Source organism: Pocillopora damicornis, chromosome 4 (assembly GCF_964200805.1).
Source record: "Pocillopora damicornis chromosome 4, jaPocDami1.2, whole genome shotgun sequence".
NCBI classification, from domain to species: Eukaryota; Metazoa; Cnidaria; class Anthozoa; order Scleractinia; family Pocilloporidae; genus Pocillopora; species Pocillopora damicornis.
Genome location: NC_142673.1, coordinates 23812824 through 23828799, shown reverse-complemented (window position 1 = coordinate 23828799; position 15976 = coordinate 23812824). Strand labels below are relative to the sequence as shown.

The 15976-nt window shown below is 37.4% G+C and overlaps 3 protein-coding genes across 5 annotated transcripts; 2 read left to right on the top strand and 1 right to left on the bottom strand.

Annotated features, from left to right (window-relative positions):
- Positions 1-58: 58 nt before the first annotated feature.
- LOC113683610 (polyamine-modulated factor 1) lies at positions 59-3496 on the bottom strand. The gene is made up of 6 exons (XM_027200867.2): positions 3307-3496; positions 2824-2929; positions 1433-1536; positions 1239-1332; positions 715-819; positions 59-277 (listed from the first exon to the last, which is right to left on the bottom strand). Exons 1-6 carry the CDS (start codon positions 3462-3464, stop codon positions 206-208), a joined length of 639 nt encoding a protein of 212 aa, XP_027056668.2. The 5' UTR covers positions 3465-3496; the 3' UTR covers positions 59-205.
- A 200-nt stretch (positions 3497-3696) lies between these two features.
- LOC113683612 (uncharacterized) lies at positions 3697-7066 on the top strand. Its single transcript, XM_027200869.2, has 4 exons — positions 3697-3835; positions 5218-5739; positions 6185-6329; positions 6833-7066. Exons 2-4 carry the CDS (start codon positions 5266-5268, stop codon positions 6976-6978), a joined length of 765 nt encoding a protein of 254 aa, XP_027056670.2. The 5' UTR covers positions 3697-3835; positions 5218-5265; the 3' UTR covers positions 6979-7066.
- A 1688-nt stretch (positions 7067-8754) lies between these two features.
- Positions 8755-15971, top strand: LOC113683611 (mitochondrial glycine transporter). 3 transcript variants are annotated; one of them, XM_089205653.1, is made up of 11 exons: positions 8755-8897; positions 9673-9775; positions 10639-10778; positions 10932-11013; positions 11131-11201; positions 11818-11920; positions 12055-12124; positions 12578-12676; positions 13136-13302; positions 13701-13793; positions 14459-15971. In XM_089205653.1, exons 2-11 carry the CDS (start codon positions 9680-9682, stop codon positions 14486-14488), a joined length of 951 nt encoding a protein of 316 aa, XP_089061779.1. In that variant the 5' UTR covers positions 8755-8897; positions 9673-9679; the 3' UTR covers positions 14489-15971. The 3 variants fall into 3 exon arrangements, with proteins under 3 accessions (XP_089061779.1, XP_089061780.1, XP_027056669.2); XM_089205654.1 differs by having other exon boundaries at positions 8770-8897; positions 9697-9775; XM_027200868.2 differs by lacking the exons at positions 8755-8897; positions 9673-9775 and adding an exon at positions 10164-10541.
- The last annotated feature ends 5 nt before the right edge of the window (positions 15972-15976 follow it).

The following is a 15976-nucleotide window of genomic DNA, read 5'->3' as shown; positions in this document are numbered from 1 at the left end:
ATTTTCATTTAGGGGGGCTGATGGACAAAAGTAAGGATGAATGAGGAAAACAAAGTTATGCTGTATTTACACCTCACTTTATTTTCAGTATTTGCAACTTCAGGTATAAGAATTACATAATGTTTCCTAAAACACCTACTGTTAATAACACATATTTACAGTGCTGAAATGTAATCATGAAGATCTTTGGTCATTTCAGAATTTACTACATTATGTTCTTTATCAAGTTGAGAGAAGAACTGACTGCTGAGTTGTTTTCTATGCAGTATTCAGCTGCCTGTAAAACAACAACAAAAATGACAATTAAAGTGACAGAAAAACGGTAGACATCCAAGCCCCTTATTCCTTTCACTCTCAAGATCTCATATATTTAGTAATATTTAGAATTATTCTCCTTACTGTCTGCCATACAATTCTTGACATGTTAGTTTGAAGAAATGGATTATTGGATCAACCAATAATCCCCTTACTGACATTTTGCTCTAATCTCATCACATTTCTGTTTGATATTGCATGGGTATTGTAAGAAGAAATTCTGTCTTGGTCTCTCATGGGAGTTAAAGGTTTATTGCCTCTGAAATCACTCCAGTGTTGTTGGAACTAATTTCTCATCACTTGTCTGCTGTAAATTGTATTGATATTATACCCAGATAAATTATGTCTTGCTTTCTAATGGGAAGTGAAAAAAGGCACAAGGTCCTGAAGCATTTTTACCTCTCCAAAGTCATTTGTCTTTTCATTTATACGTCTTTCACTCTCCAGTAATTTTTCTCGCTTTGGTAAAACTTCATCCTTTAGCTTTTCGTTTTCATTTTCAACCTAAAAAATATAGTAAGAATTTCAAATTTGTTTTCAATTTTGTACCCTTTGACCATGTGTTTGTATGGGGGGAAGGGGGGGGGGTGTGTTTGTGTGGGGGAAAGGGCTCACTTCAATCTCAGTGAAAATTCACTTTTTGAACAAACTTTAAAGTTATGGTTTCAACCGAAGCCCTCCTAGCAAAGGTAAAGAGCCAGAATGGACTAAAGTGCCAAACATGCAGACACTCTCAGTCACTTCCAAATGACAATTGTTTTCAAAATTAAGCTTTTTGCTGAGTTTTCTGGGTTAGAGAAACCCAGTAAAAGTAGATTGTTAGAGGTCACATCTCTTGCTTGGGAGTGCAACCTATAAGAGTGAATGTGCCATGCATGAAACAAAGAGTATAAGAATGATACCTGTTGATTCCTTTTCCTTACCTGTTGAAGGATATGCTTCAGCTGCTCTTTGTAGGCTAACTTGACTTGCATGACATGATCAATAACATCTTTGTCTGGGTTTCCTGAGGGCCTCCTGTATATCATGTAAATTTGCACGCTTTTTAACAATAAAATGCAACTATTCACAGCCCTTTAAGCTGCAATTGTTTTAATGCTCAAAGAAAAAAGATTACCATGCAGGTTGTGAATCTTCTGTATTAGAGGCTGCCACAATACGATCAAGCTCATTAAAGAAATGTACCAGATCTTCCTGTTTAATCATCAAATCGATTTCTTTCTGAAAAAAAATTCAGAGGGCAAACATTAAATGTGTAAGGAATTACCCTTACGTGTACACGTCCACGTACACTTTTATTGGCCTACTTAATACCTTTACTCCCACACAGATTAAAAGATCGTAATAACAATCAAGAGAGAGATTGAAGAAATTCTGGTGACTGGAAGCAGAAACGATTTACCGCAAAGTTGCTTGGACCAAGTTACAAATCAGTTTAATATGATTTCCGTCTATTGCTCAGCTGAGAAACATCTCTCATTTGAAGTGAGCTAAAATACTAGTATTAAAACCTTCAGAATTGTTTTAAACATCTTGAATCACAGGTTTGAGTTAAATGCAGCACATAATATAAAATGATGTTAAACATCTCAACGAAATCAGTTCGACTGATCACTTCTCATTTCAGGTTTATGCATATTTGGGAGATGTGGAACAGTTTGTTTGCGTCTGTCCGGTTGATTATTTGACCAAGATTGATACATTTTTCACGTTTTCTTTTTTTCGAAATCTGGTGGTCACCCACTGGCAACTTTTGTAAACATTTTTAGCCCCCAGACATATACATGACAACAGGGTATGTAAAAGAAAGTGGGACAAAGTATCTTTAAGTGGACAGTTTTTAGGGGCAGGTTCTGTAATAAAAGCAATAATGATGATAATTAAGGATTTCTATGGTGCCATATCCGCTAGCTCATGGGGCTTTACAAAACTTTGTGGGAGACTTTAGCCAGACTGCATTGAGCAGTTTACAATTTTTTAAGGGAAGTTTTGCGGATGCTTCCAATTTCAGAATCAAGGACAGACCACAATAACTAGAGCTATGTTACCTAATTTTTGCAATAAGTTTGTTGTTCTTTAATGTCCCCTGCTAACTAGTACTGAGAAAATGCAGGAGAAAGGGCCTATGATTTTTCATCTTTATCCAAGAGGAATAGGATGTAATCATTTGCAGATTTCAAAGCAAAGGAAGCACATTCTCCCCAGTTACTTTGAGACCCTGACTATGGGTACAGGCAGGGCTTGAACCTTTTACCTCCCACACAGCAGTCCAGTGCTCTATAACATGAGCTTACCAGGCAGCGATTGGTGGCAATGGTCCTTTAAGCTATCCACCTCCATCTAAATCGTCTTGTGGTGAAGTTGGAGGTAAGAACCTCTCGGAGAGGACATGAATCAAATAACTCCCTGAATTAAGCTTTATTTACCCACAGCATGTGCCAAGTATGCGCACTGATTAGTACATATGATATGAAGGGCTCCACAAAGTTTAAATCTCAAAAAATATACCTCGATGTTATTCTGCAGATGCTCCATCAGTTGTTCCGTGATACTCTTAAACTCAGCTGGGTTTCTATCTCTCATTGCAGAGAAGCAGTTGGCAAACTTTTCCTGACTACAAAAACATCGATCAAAAATAGAACTAGCTTGATTTTATAAAGTGACTGGAAGAATCATGCAATTTTGATGTAAGCTACTGGATTTTTATTTTCCTTTGACTTTCTCTACGATTATCATAACGGCAAACTTTTATTTGAAGCTTCAGATCTGAAACGACTGCGGATGGAACGCGCTGATCGGTTATAATGATTTTAAAGAGGGTAAGTTTCTAAAGAAACAGTGCTGCTGCGTCAGTGGGTGAGAATAGCTGGGATTCGCTCTGACAAAGAGCTTACGATCGAAACGTCAGCTTTGAAACTCTTTACGTTTATCAGATCAGTTGATAACGACAAATTACCCCATGATGATCATACTTTTTGCATTTCAGCTCACCTTCCAGCAGCCATAATTTTGTCCAAACATTTCTTCATCACTTTCCTAAAGAACACCATGCGTCTTCCCTCGCTTTCCTCCTGCTTTTCAAACGATAAGCTGTCTTTTTCGGACAAGGAATTTGATTCCAAACTTTCTCCAATCATACTTGCCGCCATTTTGAAACTTAGCGCGCTGTTTTCTCTACCCAGGAGCGCTCTATCCTATTTATCAATTACCCTAGTGGAGTAGTGAGGGGATTGCGAAAAATCGAGAATGTCATATTTTCTTCTGAGTTTCTTCACGCGATTTAGTCGCTAGAGTTGTTTAATCTCAATAAAATTAGTATTTATTCTCTTTTAAAGACAACAAGAAGGAGAGGGAGAATATTTCTTGTCGTACCGTGGGGAATATGTTGAAAGCCCTACCCTAGCCAGGTTCTATTTTGCGTTAGTGCTTGTAGCAAGCAATAAGACACCATCGCAACTTTGGTCTGGTGTAGAGTTATTGGTGACCTGTGAAGGCACTGAAGTCATTTCTTCCTTTTGAGGTAAGCCCACGATAGTAAATAGGAGGGATTGAAGTGAAGAAAATTATATATTTATACCTGTTCTTATTATTTATTTTTCTTTTCAAGTATGTGAGCCTGTTGCATAATTTGAAAGCCTCTGCGCGACACTACGTACCAAAGGCTTTTTGAAAGCATATTTTATTTTAGGCGGTAGGCGGTCTAGATTGTGTCCTATGAACAGATATTAGTGCTATGGTGGTACAAATGTCTGTGATGGCTTTGTAGAGTTCGCACTGCTTTGTATATATGTATATATCTAAACTATTTGGTGTTATATACAACTTTTTCAGCGGCTTCAAAAAGGTGATGATAAATCCACTAATCTACGTCGCTTTCCACCGCAGACGTGTCTCGGCATATTTGTTATGGCGAATTAAGGGCTGCTTTCTTGTTTAAATCAACAGCTCATTACTGCTTTTTCCAATCTGTAGACCCCTTTGATGCTTTGTGTCATTGCATAACACTTTGCCTCGCTATTACTGGAAAAAAAATGACCCCTCCCCCATTCCCACCCATCACTAAACCTTCACAGAAAATTTGAACTGACAGCAGGGTGAAGATTCCTTCTTTCCAATCCTGACTGCTGATCAATATCAGGGTGTAACCTCTGTTTTGAATTCTGTGACAAAATGCACATTATTGATTAAGTATTTTTGCATTTTTCTCTTGCCTCTTACCTTCATCAAGTTTCCATTAGTGGTCTTTTCCCCTTTTAATTTCTCTTACTCCTTTACACACCCTCTATTTTCTAATGTTCCTACAGTGTATATCCTCTTCTCTTCCACTGAATATATACTCTGATTGTAACAGTGGTCTGGTGTCAGTCAAAATGACTGACATCTCAACAACTTGAACTGGAATTATCACCAGGGTTAACTGTGGGGACCAATATTTTGCCAGCACTAGTTATTGATCGTACAGACAGATTGTCTTAGTGAGTGATGTCTTTAGGGACTTTTGTCCTCTGATGTGACTGATCTTTCAACAAATAAATAGAGGGGGTAAGTTTCAAAAGAAACTTTGGTGCTGCATTGGTGGGAGAGTACAACAAGGTACCATTTATTTGGTATTTATCAACTGAGGTGATAAAGAGTTTCAAAGCTGAAGTTTCGAGTATCAGCCCTTCGTCAGAGAAAAGGGCTACCACTCAAAATCTTGGCTTTGAAACTGACAAAGCTGACATTTGGAGCTAGCAAATGGCTAACCCTTGAAATTTCAGCTTTGAAACTCTTAATGGTGGTCAATTTAGGTTATCAACTGGGTTGATAATACCAAATTATCTTGATCTTTCAACACCCTGATTGGAAGACATTGCTAAACTCAAGAATTAACACACCAAATTCCTTGTTTTTTTTTTTCAGCTTTGTATTTTGTGTGGACTCTATTAAGTTGTGGACAACATTGAGTGAATGTTAGGAATCCTTATGAGAAGCCTTGGAAGACAACTTATTATGCTGAAGCATGAAAAAGGGAAAGGAATTTTTTATTCAATAGCAAAAACTGTGACAACAGAAGCCAAACACCACCCTACCCTTGTTCCAATTCATGGTATTGTTTTTGATTTGGATGGCACCCTTACTTTACCTGTGTTGGACTTTGCCAAACTTCGTAAGGAGCTTCAGTGCCCTAAAGGTGTTGATATTTTGGAATTTTGTAATTCAAAAATTGGACAGGAAAAGGAAGCTGCTCTAGAAATTGTAGTAAAATTTGAAGAGGAAGGAAGACAAAATACCAAGCTACAACCAGGAGTGTTTGAACTACTTAAATTTTTGTCTGCAAGCGGATTAAAGAGAGCACTCATCACAAGAAATTTACAGGCTTCTGTGGATCAGTTTTTGGCATTAATGGGCCATCCTGATGACTATGGAGGTCCACTAACTCATGTAAGAACCATTACATCATTCAGTAAACACTCGCAGTAGAATATACAGGAAGTAGTGATGTCAAACATCTTTTCCTGCCCAGTTGTTACTTGACAGAGAGGTTATAGTCTTTCAACTTGCAATTTCTAGAAAGTTTGAAGCTTAGATTGTGATCTCACAGGTTGTTGTCTCACAAGTTGAAGGATATGCATTTGCTGCTCCTTCTGTCATGAATGCTTAACTTCATTTGCAAGATGCTTTGAATATAGATTAAAGCCGCTTATGATGCAGCTTAATCTTTTCCTTGCCTCTCACAAGTGATTACAGGACAGCTTTAAAGGAGAATTCAGTAGTCTAACCAAAGTTACTGAAGGACTAGTTTCGTGGGCCTCTTCAGTCACTATTTTTATTGCAGAAGCAAACCACAGAATAGACCAGTAAAACATTTCTTTTATTTCTTTTGCAGTCTCTCACTCGTGAGTTCACACCACCCAAACCAGATCCTGCTCCCCTCCTTCACATTTGCAGGGACTGGGGAGTTCATCCTAAGAATGTTGTCATGGTGGGTGATCATCTTCATGATATTCAGTGTGGTAAAAGTGCAGGATCAGGTCAGCAAATGTATTTTTTGTTGCTCAAACTGCTTGAATCATCAGGGGTTTCAATTAAACCAGTAACTGGCAGTGTATGTTCCCTCAGAATGCCTTCCACCTCCTATTGTCATATGAGATTTGTATAGCCCCTTTTGTCATCACAACCCCCTTCTCCACCACTGGCAGCCTCCTGTATAAAAAACTGCTGAACCCTTGTTTATGCAAGAATCATTTATCATTCCTTTGGCAAGGACATTTAGCAATTACAGAGTTTAAAACTATTTCAAAATCCAGCCTCATTTTTGGTGCTGTTTATGACATGTTTTTAAATTGCAGGAATGATTCAGATAAGGTTTTTCCTGTGTTGTTGTAGCTGTGAGTGTTATATTGAGTGTTATGACAATTGGTTTGAAAAAAAAAAATCTTTTAGTTTGGTACAAGCAAGTCTTATATACTGCCTATGTTTAGAGTCTACTTTTGAAATTTTCTCATTGTGACTTGTTTGTGTGTTTGTTTTTAAGTGACAATATTACTGAACGATTCAACTAATGGTGATTTCAAGAAGGATGCGGACTTCAATGTGGACTCTCTGAGTGAGATTATCACTTTGATTACCTCTCACGAGAGATTTTCTATCATCAGAGAAGATCCTAATACTGGAACATAAAAGAATAGACTCCTTCTTCTTTACCTCTGTTTAATAGGAATCTTGTAATTAGGAACAAAACCAGGTGTAAAATCTTGAAAGGGCAAAATGCTACAACCAGTCGATGTTAAAAATAATGTCCTGCAGTCTCCAGTCTCCTTCGAAGGAGACTACAGCCATAATCTCAGCATCACGACAACTCAGTGTGAGAGGGGGTTACGTGTGGTGCCGTATCACGCAATCTTGCCAGCTTCTCTGCTTGTCGTTTTTGGAGATTAGACCGTCTTCATTTTCATCGAGCACTCGAAATACGGCCAGCTACGGAGCCAGTCTAACTTTTTCCAAATGTAAAATTCGATCTTTTGAATCTGGGTCTCGAAGGTCGCATAACCTTTCCGTTCTACCCTCCCAGGTCCCCTTCATACACCAGCCATGCAGGCTTCTTTCCTGCAAAGCACTGATGGAGACGTGCGTTGAGCAAAACGCGCTCTTTTGACATCGTGAAAAAGGGGATAGGGTTTTCCAACCCTATCTCCTTTTTTCAGGGGACAGTGAGGAAAAAAAGGAGGATAATGGACGCTAGGAAGAGTACGTGTTCCCCCCCCCCTCCCCCCTTCCCCTTCCACTGCCACTTCAAAGTGACAGAAATTCTTCCCAGGAAAGTACATCAAAACGCGCAAAAAAGATATTGGAGCATGTCTAAATTTTCAAATTGGGGGAGGATGCCCTGAGCCTATTACATTTTACATCACAAGGAGAACAACGTCTTACTTCGAGCTCCCTTCAGACCATAAGATTCTCAACCAACGGAAAAAAATGACGAATACGATACATTTAAATGAAATAGCAGATGCATTAATGATATGTACAGCAGTTCGTATTTCCATGAAACTCAAAGCCCATCATTAGGTTTCCGATTGATAACTCTTCACCTAATTCATCGAGTGTGTTTATCGTCTTGACCAAGAAATGTCATCCCGTCACTCATAGTGAGCACCACAAACCATAAACCGCAGGCTGCTAAACATCACATCAAATTTCACCACAGAACCACCAGCCAATTAGTTGTTGTTCTCAAGTAAGTCGCGCAGCAGGAATGCACACTAAAAAATTTTCACTGGAAGAGGGGTATGAATAGGTTAAGTTCTCGAGGCTAACATTCTCTTGCCAAATCGGAAGACAAGACTATAGCGATTTACCGATTTGTGGGTTAAAAGTTAAGACGCCAAACAAAACGAAATATTTCGCCATAGTTTTCAAAAACGTTTGTTAGTTCTCTCCATGGCTGTTGAACCAACTTATTTGGAACGAAGTGCCACTGAAGACTTGAAAAGACCTCCCTCTTTTCTTTTAGTCTTGTTTTCAACCGACCTTTGCGCATGCCCAATGACTGCTCCACTGAATAAGTGTTGCAGTCCAGCTGAAGTCCTGTTAACGAAGAGATTCCGTGTTGCCGCGCGTTACCACATTTTGATGCCTTTTGTGATCTACTACTGTACAGACTCGCGGAAACTTGGAATTTATTTGTCCTATATAATAAAAAATGTCGTTTACAGTAACGTCATCTATGCAAGAACTGATCACAATGCGCCGCAAAATTCAGCTTATCATATGATTCAGCTTATTTCATAATTACCTGTAACCAGTACGCGTACTTCACGGAATCAGTGTAAACTATCAATGTATGTGTGTAAATAATGTGGAAGAAGAGAAAGCCTTTTGAAAGCCGGAAAAAGTAGCGTGAGTGATTGTTCCGACTAATTATCATTTGCATTATGCATGCATAATTCACGATATTGGTGTTGAAACAACAACAAAAATTGGTGAATGCTCTGATTGAAAACGAGAAGCGTACAGAACAAAATTAACGAGTTGTGGAGAAAATCCTCAGCACCTCTTTCTCCGGTTCACATCATTGACCACCAAACGGTAGAAAAAAGGTATAGTCACGAAAAATGTTCCTGATGCGATGAACTTTTTTAATATTATTATTCATGTTGCTCGCGAAGCTGGCTTGTAAACATAACCGAATGTCGATTTAACACTCTTACGTAACCTGCAAACATTTTAAGTAAATTTTGGTAAGAATCAATCAAACAGGAACGAAATATCACAAGGGGTTGGTAGCTAGAGGCAACAGCCTTGCTCAGGCGACATTACTTCGGGTGACTAAAAGCAATATCCTGTCATGTGCTACTCCTAAATCTTATCCCATTAGCCACTTTATTATGGATTTCCTACGTTTAAAAATAAATATCCCGTACATTATTTACGTTGCAGGAAAAATTATCCTGCATGATACCTTACTCAAGAATATTTAAAATCTACATTAGAAATAACATTGTCTTGCAAAGCATTCACCTTAGACAGCTGTTCGCTGTGGGAAATATTCATGTTGGAAAATCTGTATGTTTTGCAAGTTCTTGTAAATTATGGAGGGGCGAAAAAAAAAGTCTGGTTAACCACACTCGACATCTAGGAACTTTGGTTAGATTGGTTTGGTTTAGATAAACAAAGAATAAAAAAACCTTTTTAGCCTGATGAGCCTATAGGTAAATTAGAAGAAGGAAATTCGACTTAATCCACTTACCAGGCTGGTAAGCTTGCAAGGATTATAGGGAGTGAATTTGCGAGTCAAACATCTACGATTACTACACTAGAATCGAGAGTTTCGGTAATTTGTTCATTTAGCTTATGTTGTTTTTCTCAACTCAGTGTATGTATGGACGATTTCTTTAGCATTCAATATGAAGAGAGCAGCGCTGAGTCAGGTATTAGCACCTCGAAAGTTGGTATACAGTCCTCAGGAGACCGCCAAGTAAGTTCAAAAGGCGTTGATTGGTGAGGTCGGGGTTTAGTAAGTTCGTAACACACAGGATTTGTACATCCACCATGACACCACATGAACGTTTCTAACTGATATCATTCACAACCGATCGCGAGTGATAAAATTACGATCCACCTTAAATTGTGTTTTAATCCTATGGTGGTCGTACATTTATTGGAGAATAATCTCGCGTCTCCTTCGTGATTGTATTTTCACATTTCTAGGCAGTGTTGTGAAAAACATTTCCTGTTGACCCTTATTTGGGGGATAGTCCCGTATTTGGGGAAGTCGTGACCCTTATTTGGAACCATGTGTTCCTTATTTGGGATAGTTAAATTCCGCGCCAATCCGTACACCCCGTATTGACCAATCATACCTCGAATTTTACCATACGTCATGGAAATCTCGTGACCGAACACGCTCGCTGGGGGAGACGTAGCAAAAACAAGAAAAACCACCAAGACTTTGACTCGAGAAAATTTCGTCTTTCATCATGGAAGGAAGTTTCTTGTTTGATCCCTTGGACAATTCACGGTGTCTACACTCTGTTTTGACAGCTTAAGTGGAAATCGCTACCGAAGAATTCACGGGAATCGAATTTTAAAACTTGTTACAGAGATCATGTCAATTTCACGACCCCGCGTAACGAACGTCCGCGCTTAGAATACTTACCTGATTCGTAAACAAAGTTGATCGCACAGGGAAGAAGGGACAGCACACTATACACCTAGAATAAATGGGTCATAGCAAATTTGATGTAAGTTCAATACTTTCATCAGCGATCGAAAATGTGAAAACGCGATTCGACGTCAACTAAGCTTGTTATATAACTATTGTTGATCCTTTTATCACAGGCATCTTTAGTGAAGGCCTTCGCCGCAGGATCTTTGAGCGGCACTTGTTCTACTCTGTTATTTCAACCATTCGATCTGGTAAAAACTCGTTTGCAAGTGGAAGGAACGGCTTTATCTTCTGCTGGACGGCTTAAATTAGGGTAAAAATATCTTTTTTTTACTAAGAAATTTTTTATTTTGCTTTTAATTTAAAACCTGTTTGAGAAGAGAGACTTCGAAACGAGATCTGGTTTTACAGGTCACTGAAAACAGGAGCTTGAAGCACTGATTATCTTGTTACAATTCCTTGACAGCGGAAGCAATGGCATGCTTTATACGTTTTACTCAGTGGCTCGAAGAGAGCATATTGTTGGACTCTGGAGAGGACTTGTTCCGGTAAGGTGGTACTCTTTCTGTTTTCATTCATACGATACACATTAGAGCCTTCTGGCATTTCGCCTTCTGTACTCTGTAACTTTGGACTAAGATTTATATGTTAAACATTTTTCCTAGGCATTGTCAAGATGTGTCCCTGGAATTGGATTGTACTTCAGCGCTCTTCATGGTTTGTCACAATTTACTAGGTTAGTTTATTCTCTGCACACTCCCAGTTCAGTCCAAGTTTACTCCAAGAATTAAAACCCAACACCTCCCCTTTTCCAGCATCAGTACCTTTTCAGGACTAAACCTGTAAAGACAGCATAGTTAAGGATTTTTGAGTACACTCAGTTCTTGTTCAGTTTTCTTGAACATATATGATGTTACAAAGCACAGTGGTCAATGCCTCTATAGAGGGGGATTCAATCAAACATTTATGACTGTCTTTTGAATGGAAGTGTCTCAGCTGATAAGTTCTTTTGTATGTTCTTGTAGAAAAATTGTGTTAAGGGTTAAAAATGACCAAGGGTATTGCTTCCCTTCATTAGATGCTTATGCCTAGCACTTAGATTCCACGTTACATTGCTTGTATGTTTTCAAAGATAATTGACAGCATGATTGGAGTGTCAAAGAACACAATGCAGTGTCTCGGGCTTGAGATGAAAATTCAACCTTTTGATCTGGAGTCCAGGGTGCTAACCCTTTATAAATGCTTTTAATTCTTGCAAATGATAAAATGATACAAATACTGATAGCTTATTGATTATAGTGTATGTGCCATTCTGCACTGTTTGACAGTCAACATTTGCAACTTTCTTGCAGTGAGGAAAGAACCTTGGGAGAATCAGTTTTATTAGGAGCAAGTGCCAGAACAATAGCAGGAATCACCCTCTTGCCAGTTACTGTAGTGAAAACTAGATATGAGGTGTGTTTTCAAGCTTTTCTAACAAGTCTGAGTACCTGTCTTTGGATGCTTAGTCTCATTTACTCAAATTTGGCTGAAGTAAAAAAAAAATTGATAACTTGCACCGAGTTATTGCCTTTTTTCTTTAATTATAGAGTGGATTTTATAGCTACAACAGTATGTTAGATGCAATGACATCAATCTGGAGGAGGGAAGGAGGAAAAGGTATGTTGCAGTAGTCAGGCATGTAATTAAAAGCAGTTTAGCAGTGGTTACCACTGTTTGCAAATCCCTGCACGGTCTCTTACTCCTGACCATTGACCCTTTGACCCCAAAAAGTGACTAGCATCAAAAATCTCTTTACATTATCACCCTTAAATCAAAAATTATGATTGCAAAAATAAAGGAAATTATCATCCACTAAAAGAGCTCTTGACTGTCTTACAAATTCTCCTTTTTAGCATGTTAGGAAATGTAAAGAGAACAGTGGGAAGTATATGCATATTGATGTTAAGACATGAAGGGTCAAAGGGCCATCTTTTACCAGCAAAAGCCCCTACTAAAAAGGGATTATTATACCCTTGAATGGCTTCCTGAAGTTTTTACATGATTAGATTTTATTGCTCAAGGAAAATATTCTCATAAAAGGAAAATAATACTCCCTTTCTTTCATTTCAGGTTTATATAGTGGGTTGCTGGCAACTGTAGCACGTGATGCCCCATTTTCAGGGCTTTACTTGATGTTTTACACCATGATAAAGAGACAAGCAAAGAATGGTGAGCAAATAATTTTTTAGGGAGCTTCAGAAGATAATAATATTTCTGATTTTCAAAGCTCATTGAAAGTTGCATCAATGAGGACATACTTTTCAAGCCTGTATTGGTCATGCAATTTTCAGCAAATAAATTTCCAGATTTTTACAGGAATTGGCTGACTGATCAAATGAAATTTCTCTCTGCTAATTACTAGGACTCCTTCGTTTGTCTTGAAATTCACTCATTAAAAAGAGAAATAAGAAAAAGTTTTTTTAAAAAGATTTACTCTGTAGGTGAATTTCTTAGAACAGTGTGGTTAAAATAAATATCATTCGTTTGCAAAATTTTGGGACAACTGCATTAAACAAAATGTCAGAATGATTATCATAGTGAGTGGGATTTTTCCTTTCTTTTTTCTGTGGCTTGTGCAAGTCTTTTCAAAGTATATGATTTTTTCCTTAAATTTGCTTTTCCCTTTAGGACTTGGTACACCAGAACTCCATGCATTTGAGACTTTCATATGTGGTTCTCTGGCTGGAGTCATAGCTTCAGTTGTAACACAGCCTGCTGATGTGGTAAAGACAAGACTTCAATTGTTTCCACACAAGTATAGCAGCACAGGCAGTGCAGTCTATTGTATATTAAAGGTGAGAGTAAGTTGAAAGATCAAATGCTTGCTATTCCTCTACTTTTTACCTGCTTTGATACTCTTTCAATTCAGTGTTCTCCCTCACTTTAAGCACAGCAGGTAAAATAATTTTCAAAGTGGTGGACTTATTGTTTTACCAGTTGAACTACAAGAATTCCAAGCAATTTAAGGTTGTAATAAGGGGTAGTGCAGGCAGTAACTCTACTGGATACCACCTGAAAAGGAGAATGCCTGTGATTGTTGGATGCAAGTCAGTTGGTCATTTTCTTTTTCAGCTGTGATACAACTTTTCAATCTGGAAGTCCACATGTATTCCTTTAAAAATTTAAATTAAAGCTATGTGTACTTTTCATGATGACAAATATTTTGAATTCATTATTTTATTTTTCTCTTTAGACAAATGGAGTATTTGGACTCTTCAAGGGTCTAGTTCCCCGCTCAGTGAGAAGAACTCTCATGGCAGCCATGTCATGGACTGTTTATGAAAGAGTATGTTGATCTAATGATGAATTGTATTAAAGATTTTAAGCTAAGTTCTCTTGCAAGTTTTACAAACTTTAAGTATCCTGAAAAGGATAAAATCCATTTTCACAGTAATTATCCAAATAAAACCTGTTGCCAGGGTTAAACAGATCTCAGGTGCTTTTGTCACTGAGGTTTTCTTCAAGTTTGAAAATAATTGAAGTTGAAGAAAGTGGAGATTATAAAGGATATGTTTCTTGTCTTACCTTATGGGGCTTGAGTTGATTACTGTCCAATGTCAGGGTATCTAGATTATAAATTTCAGACAACTTATTGTATTATTATTTTCACATAACACAGACTCAGTGCATTTAGTCCCAATAAGTCTAACCCCAATAAAATTTTCATTAACTACACTTCCTAGAGTCTCTCAGGAGCCCTAATGACAGGCCCAAATGTAGAACATATACGTTGGGGTATGTTGGCTTGTATGATTATGGAAGTAACAAGGAAAGTCAATCAGCTCCATGCTCCCATTAAAACCCTGGCCCTCAAGCATTCTATAATGTACCTTCTTGTGTGTGATTGCATTCCTTATGTTGTATATTAGTGAAGAGAAACCTTAATTGAATTATTTTGTTATAATAACTAGCATAACTATTCATCAGCTTTTATTTATTTCTTCTCTTCAGCTTTCAAGAGAATTGGGATTGATCACCTGATAATGGCAATGAAAACAGTTCACCAGGTGTAAGGTTTCTTTATAACGCCAGCTGACACACACAAGGGCAAAATCCAGGAGAAAGCACTTGTTATTTAAGTGGTTTTATATCCAGCAGGAGTTCCATCATCAACTTTTCAGCCAAGTACTTAGTGGGCTGGCAAAGCAGATTTCTGGTGTTGTGCTCATGCACACCAAAAGTCAAGGAGGGAACAGACAGTTATGTGTTATGATGGTCATGTGAACTTGGTAGTATCACAACCTCTTTATGAGGATAGGAGAAAAAAAATTAATCAAGTTTTAAAGAAGCTGTAGAGATGTAGTGTTAAATTCAGTTTTAATCCTTTAACACCTCAGAAGACATGCAATGAGAATTAAGAAAAATATCAATTTTGACAAATGATGAGGAGAATTACCAACAAGATCTTGGGATTGAAAGGGTTAATTGACATGTACTCATTTCCATCTTTTGAAGAGGAATTAATGTTACTTGCATTTTAATCAAGGGGAATCTTTTCAAAGACTGTTGGCATGGCTAATCACCACACTTGAAACAAAAACACCTTTGTTGTGTGGTTTTATGTTCCAGAACTTTATCACTTGAGATAAAATGACTCCAGCTACTCTCCTGCTTAGGAATTGTTTTTTTTTTGTTGAATTTTGTATGAAAATGAAGAAATTGGTTTTCGCTAAAGAGGTTAAAAAGAGATGATCACTGATGGACAGTGCAGTCTGATGAAAATAAAGACCAGTATATATATACACATTGTCATTAAGGTGAAATGAGAGATTAAGTATATTTATTTACCTACTGGTAGTTATTTATTTCAAAGTTAAGAAAAAGGAAATATTGTACATGTGGAATGGTTCTAACATATGGATTGAAGAATTTTTAGTTCCTAAGTCAAGTACAAAGGAATGTTTTCTTTTTACCACTATCAACATTACTAATTTTTGATAACATCTGTTTTGCCTGTTATTACAATGGAATTGTAGACTTTCATTTAGGACTTTTAACTGGGTCACAGAAGGGAGTTTCAGTGAAAAGGTGGTCATATAAGAGAGTTGTAATAGGACATTGAAGAAAATTTGTTCTGTCAATAATTTACTTGTGGTATTTTTTCCTTTTTTCTTATTTTTCTGCTGCCCTTTAGAAGGGGGAAAGTAGGGACTGTATGTGTTAAGATTTGTTGTGGTCCGTTTCTTTGGAAAACTAAGCTTGATAAATAATAGTATTGAATGATTTATTCAAAATTGGTAAGTTACTTGTGGGTTAAATTGCAGCTCTATTCTCCATTAAGCAGGAAATAACAAAAAATTATGATTAGTGGGTTATTGAATATGTATATAACAGAAATGTAAATAATATTTTGAATTATATATTTCTATGTGAAATAAAATGAGAAGAGTCCATTTCTCGAAGGTCAGATTTTTGCGAACAGTTTTTAATGACTTTATATCACTTAATAAAATATGTCTCATAACTCTT